A 5,919-nucleotide genomic window follows, 5' to 3' on the forward strand; every position below is an offset into this window, starting at 1 on the left:
TTTGTAATGAGGCAAAAAGCAGGTGTTTGGCAAAACATTGATTTACGTCTTATCGGCTTACCGGTAATTTGATCTGCTAATTTAAATCAAATTTTCAATCCAATCTGCTGACGTCCTGGTAGGCACCAACTGCCGAATACCCCGGATATAAACAACAACAGCGATTGCTCGTATTTGCCTAATTGCAAAGAAAACACAGCACAACTGTATGATTGACAGGTATATTTCGTCACCATGACATTTAAGGCCAGGCTATGAGGTCAGATATATACAAACACATTCCACCAATAATTCTAAAATTTCAAATTAATTGAGTATTTTTATACCCATGATAATAATATTAAATAAATTAAGACATACTGGTACCACTTCTAAATCAGCAACAAAAAATAATTCCACGTTTCTTTTGAATTTCCATAAAACACTCTGAAAAATAGGATTAAGTATAGTTTGCATTGAAAGAAATTTGTTTAGTCACACGAGCTTCATTTCAAGCTATGTAAGCAAGAATACAACATTGCCACCAGCAGCAAGTTTTCAGTAACACCAAAACCAAGAAAAACTCAACTGAATCTAATAAACTCATTCATCAGACTTACCTCAGCTAAAAATTGTCCTTTTGGACAGTTGCACATTTTGAGAAGTTCTTTTGGTCATCAGCCTCTCACATTGGCAACTAAAGAACATGTGCATCTTAATACATTAAAATTTTCTCGTTAGAAACATGGCTAATATGAATTGGCACTTGTGGAGATATTTGACTTATCACAAGCTAACATTATGACACATTTCTGGCATTGTTCTCACCAGTAGAAACCTTCATATCTTCAACCATCAAACCAACATCTTGTGTTTGAGAACAGTTGAACTTGTTCATATCAGATGATAAACAACACTCATGCTCACATTTTACATGAGCAGATCAGCCCTAGTGTCACAATCACAGGATCATTACAGAATATATTTTTTTCCTTGACTTCTTTCATTCTGATTCAAAGACACTGAAAAGCAGAGTTTCACACCTAGTAGGACGAATTGCCATGCAGCAGCAATACCAATATTTGGCACATTTTGGATGGCAGTTATGTGGGAGACAAAAGGCAACGATAACATACTGTAGACAAGACAAGCAGTCCAGACGTTCCAAAACTGCTAAAACTAACCATCTTCCCTGTCACTGAAGACAAAAATCCTTTTTCGTATACTTAAACCTGTTTTAAATTGAGTCACGTTAAATCAGAGTCATGTAATATAATTTGAACTCTATCTTCTCTTCTTGGATACCTGTTATCCACCATATAATGCAATGTTTGGTTTCCTAACTATATCACAATGTTTACGGGACTTTAAGTTTATCCACAGCAACCCCACCCTCCCCCGTCCACCCTCCTGGACTCTCCCATCACAATTTTCCCAGCATCCCTGTCTCCCTGGAGTGCTGTACCGCCATGTTGTTTCTTTAGTTCCTTGGCTATCCTGATGAAACATTCCTCAATGTTAGTGTCCTCCTTGGCTGATGTTTCCAAGGCATCAAACATGCAGTTTTGAACTGCAAAGGACTTGGCTTCTGTTACGTTCACTTCACGCATTTCTTCCAAGTCTCTTTTGCAACCTAAAAGTAAAACAAAGAATGAGCAGTTACCTATACAACAAATTGGGCTGTGTGCATCTACACATAAGGAAGGTATTACATTTTCCCTGCAGTGCTGGTAAATATCATATAGCACGGCACACATACAAAGGTATGGTTCTAGTGCACAGATGGCATACTTCATCTGTTTGATAACCTTTCCACCTGCTAAAAGTGACTTGTACACAAAACATACTTTATGACCTTTCATGATATTTTCCACAGTACAGACAAGCTGTTATAATTCAGAGCTGTGAGGAAACAAACTGAATTGTTATATTTTGTGACATTTGCAAATGACCAAAGGTAAAGGTCCCATAGCCTTTTGAGAATGGGCAGTCAGTGGGTCAATAACTCCATGTCTCATCTATTTTATTGGAATGCATAGCACAATTATCTCCTTTCACCACCATTTGATAAGATTTACCTCCTGAACCAAACACATTTTTACACCTGGGTGGAGTGAGGAAAGTCGTGTAATGTGCATTTTCCAAAGGACACAAAGTGTAGCCAGAAATACAAGGAAATGAACCTGTGTGTGTTAGCCTTAAGCAACCCGGCTATTCAATGCCACCTTGACAGGTGTCAATTCTTGCATTTGGCATACTCCGTACTTTCATTTTAACTAAACATTGATGTAGCTTTCACCTACCCACAAGCTGCTTGACGACATTAGGCCCTGCGTACTTCTTGACATCTTCCAACCATCGAACTGCGTTGTCAAACGTTTCCTTCTTGGTAATGTCGTATGCGATGATGACACCGTTGGCGCTCCGATAGTAACTCTGCGTGATGGTGCGGAACCTTTCCTGACCGGCTGTGTCCCATACTTGTAGCTAGAATAAACAAGATAGCCAATTTAAAGCCACTGGTCCTGGGTTGAAGAAAGAAGGACATTCTAGATGGAAAGAAGCCACAAAAAAAGATAAAGCATGGATAGTAGCCTATCCAATTCAAGTATCCCTCTGCTTTGGTGTATTAGACATCTCACAAAATAGTCACATATATTAGGTATTGGGGATTGATATTGGGCAATAGTGGGATGTCCTCCACTGACAGCTATACATTTTTGTACTTCTGAAGGACTGATTGATAATTTTTTTAAATATCCCTCTCCCTAACATCCCTCATGTCTGTCTCCTCTTTGTGTACTGCATGTTATTTCTCTTCACTCAGTGTTTTATATGGGATGGGGGCAGTTGATCCACCTCACCTGTTTCTCCTAATCATATACAACACTTGCTCCTTAATTAATCTGCTTTATTCTGTTTCTCCACCTGCGCTTGGGATTACTCCGTTTGAATGGGCAACAAAAGTCACAGTCCCCTGAGGCACCTTGTGCCCCAAAACTGATATTAAGTGTTTGTATTTAAATAATGTGTTTAATGTTAACATTACAAGTATTTGTATTTATGTGATTTTTTTTAAGGGCTGTGAATTGTTGTGCTAAGACTGCTTAGAACTGTTATACCATATTCCCCACAGCAAGTGCAATTCAATATCACACCAAGTTGACTATTGCAGAGACAGTTTTTGAAACGAAATGACTCATCACTTTAATGACTTACTTAAAAGGACGTTGTATTATGTTGTTGTCATGAATGTTGTTTAAAGTACAAAGTACAATAGTGGAAGGGGCAGGTGTGCTGTAAGCAGTACTCTAATCCAGGTTGATCCCATGGGAAAATCTTTATCAAACCATCAGCCACTGCTTCATTCGTAAATAGGTTTGCATTCTTTATCGACGGTTGAGAAAGCTACACAAAGAACTTAATTTCATTAACACTGCGTTATGCCATAATTTTAGAATCGGCCCCAACCAAGCCGTCAGCACGTTAACGTTCTAAGTGTATCTCCACACACAGTCAGGGCACGGATAAAACTCAGAGACGTGTCAACGTGTAGAAAAATCAATGCTATGACGCAGTTTACATCCTGAACAACTGGCCCTTTTGTGCTATTGTTACAGTACTAGTGCAGTCGACTTTGCCCACCTCCCCTCACCCTCACTTCCGGGTTAGGGATTCCGGGTGATTCCACCTGACATTTTGAGGGCGTCAGCGCTTTATTCTTGTTCATACTGATACAACTGCTCGCTACAATGTCTCTCTCCCACTTACCTTTACCCGCTTGTCGTCGATGGTGACCGTTTTCATGGTGAAGTCCACGCCGATGGTGCTGCCACATCTCTCCATGTACGTCCCCGACTTGAACCGCTGCACCACGCACGTCTTCCCCACTCCCGCGTCGCCGATTAACACGATTTTAAACAGAAAGTCAAAACCGTCGTCGTTCTCAAGGAGCGTAGACATTTCTCCAACATTTGGCATTGGAAGGATAGGCTGACAAAACTCGGAAAGGGCGGAAAACTTGCCGTTACAACGTGCGATCTAGAAACGTTATATTTGATCAGTCCGCCATGATGGTTTTCGCCGCGTCAGGAGTACTATTAGTATTACGTCATGTTATTAGTCAGAGTCATGTTTTGTTCTGCGCATGTCCAGAGCGAGTTTCAAACTTTGGTTGACAGATTGATTGATTGAATGATCCAACCAGAAAGACACTTCAAGATCATGAACTCATAGTTTTGCACGCAAGGACGGTGTAATAGCATGACAATCATTCAAAGAGCACGCTGAGGACCGCATATCACGTGCTCACTGACGGACTGAAGGATTGCCATATTTGAACTTTCATGAACTTTGGTACACTACATTTTACTGTGCGACAACCGTTGCGATAAAGATACCAATCCATACGTAACGTTGCCAATCCATACGTAACGTTACGTTTGGGCACGTCACATTTGTGTCATGTTTGATTTCCAACATGCGGCATTTGATTTGCAAAGAGAAGAGGTTACGACCTGGCAAACCCGAATACTGTAAATGCATTTAAGTTCGCGGGGACTTTCGGGGTAGCGGGAAAAATAACTTTTCGCGGTGGTTTTAATTTCGCGGTAACACCATTAACTACAGTCTGATACCATAATAGAAAAATGTTCGCGGTGGTTTTAGGTTCGCGGTGCATTTAAGTTCGCGGGGACTTTCGGGGTAGCGGGAAAAATAACTTTTCGCGGTGGTTTTAATTTCGCGGTAACACCATAAACTACAGTCTGATACCATAATAGAAAAATGTTCGCGGTGGTTTTAGGTTCGCGGTGAAGTGGTCACCGCGAAAACCGGGAACATTAATCTACCGCGAAAATTTCTGCATTTACAGTATTACAGGTCATCATAATTCACAGTGTTAAACTTGACAGCTAAGTTCACAGGGTCGTGGGATTCATGCTCACTGTATCTTGATTTACTGATTGGCTGGATGAACCAATCAGTAAGAAAGGCAGGTGACCCTTTAAGATAACGCTATGGTTTTGCACGCAAATTTGTACTTCTTAGTATGCCAATGTTTTTGTTACCGTTGAAGAGTACTTTCTGATGGGTTACATACTTTCATTATATAACGTCCTTGATTAATCTGCATCGGTTGGTCTTTTGTTCAGATGCATTTTCATAATGACCTGCCCCGTAAAAAAAGTGCAGGAGCTCTCGGGCTTGTTTGGCGTATATTTGGCGGTGCTTTCGACGTCTTTCTGTATTTCTACAAATGCCCGACTGCAAACAATCACGAAAAACGTCAAGAACACCTCAAAATACGTATATACGCTCAACTCAAGCCCAACTGATGGACATTGCTGTACGTAAAGCTTAATCGTTCGTAGCTTATATATCATTCGTAAGTCGAAGCGTTCAGCCTGTCAGTGAAGGTCATGAGATCGTGGGAATCAGTGTCCTTCGTATCAAACAGCTGAAGACACTTTGTCCTTTTTTAGATGCAATCTGATACTGATCTCGCTTTTTAACGATGGTTTATAACAAATGATTCTAGGATATCCTTCGACGTCAAGCATCTATTAAAGAGCGACATTTTCTTTGGAGCTACGTGTAGTACGTTGTCACAGAACTTAATTTAACTATGCAGCTCACGGCATCCACGGGCGTGAGGCGTGGTTCTCACCTGTGACCCATCACGATCAGAACTGACAAGTACCGATGTAGCTCTGGTCAAGAAAAACAAGCACGACTGTTCCAAATACCTTAACTAAACTTAACCACTTAATTTCCGCATGGGGACTACTGGTTTGTTAAAGATACTGTATGCATCGGGCCGATGAGTTTGACAAACACTCAAACACACAATTTTACGGTTGCGCGAACTAATTGTCTCTTACCAAGGAGGTTAAAAAGCCCCTCCCTGCTCTTACTTTACGTAAGAGACAATTAGATCGT

The 5,919-nt window shown here is 40.7% G+C and overlaps 1 protein-coding gene across 1 annotated transcript; it reads right to left on the reverse strand.

The window, feature by feature from the left end:
- Positions 1 to 207: 207 nt before the first annotated feature.
- Positions 208 to 4,091, reverse strand: LOC118416002 (ras-related protein Rab-43-like). The gene is made up of 3 exons (XM_035821033.1): positions 3,751 to 4,091; positions 2,283 to 2,466; positions 208 to 1,612 (listed from the first exon to the last, which is right to left on the reverse strand). Exons 1-3 carry the CDS (start codon positions 3,958 to 3,960, stop codon positions 1,353 to 1,355), a joined length of 654 nt encoding a protein of 217 aa, XP_035676926.1. The 5' UTR covers positions 3,961 to 4,091; the 3' UTR covers positions 208 to 1,352.
- Positions 4,092 to 5,919: the final 1,828 nt, after the last annotated feature.

Source organism: Branchiostoma floridae, chromosome 5 (genome assembly GCF_000003815.2).
Source record: "Branchiostoma floridae strain S238N-H82 chromosome 5, Bfl_VNyyK, whole genome shotgun sequence".
Taxonomy (NCBI): domain Eukaryota; kingdom Metazoa; phylum Chordata; class Leptocardii; order Amphioxiformes; family Branchiostomatidae; genus Branchiostoma; species Branchiostoma floridae.

What these genes read in the sequence shown, in the direction of transcription:
- LOC118416002 (XM_035821033.1), bottom strand. Translation starts at nt 3,960, where the DNA reads ATGCCAAATGTTGGAGAAATGTCTACGCTCCTTGAGAACGACGACGGT. An exon ending in TCGACGACAAGCGGGTAAAG is followed by an intron (nt 2,467 to 3,750) that starts GTAAGTGGGAGA and finishes TGTTTATTCTAG; the next exon opens with CTACAAGTATGGGACACAGC. An exon ending in TGTCGTCAAGCAGCTTGTGG is followed by an intron (nt 1,613 to 2,282) that starts GTAGGTGAAAGC and finishes TTTTACTTTTAG; the next exon opens with GTTGCAAAAGAGACTTGGAA.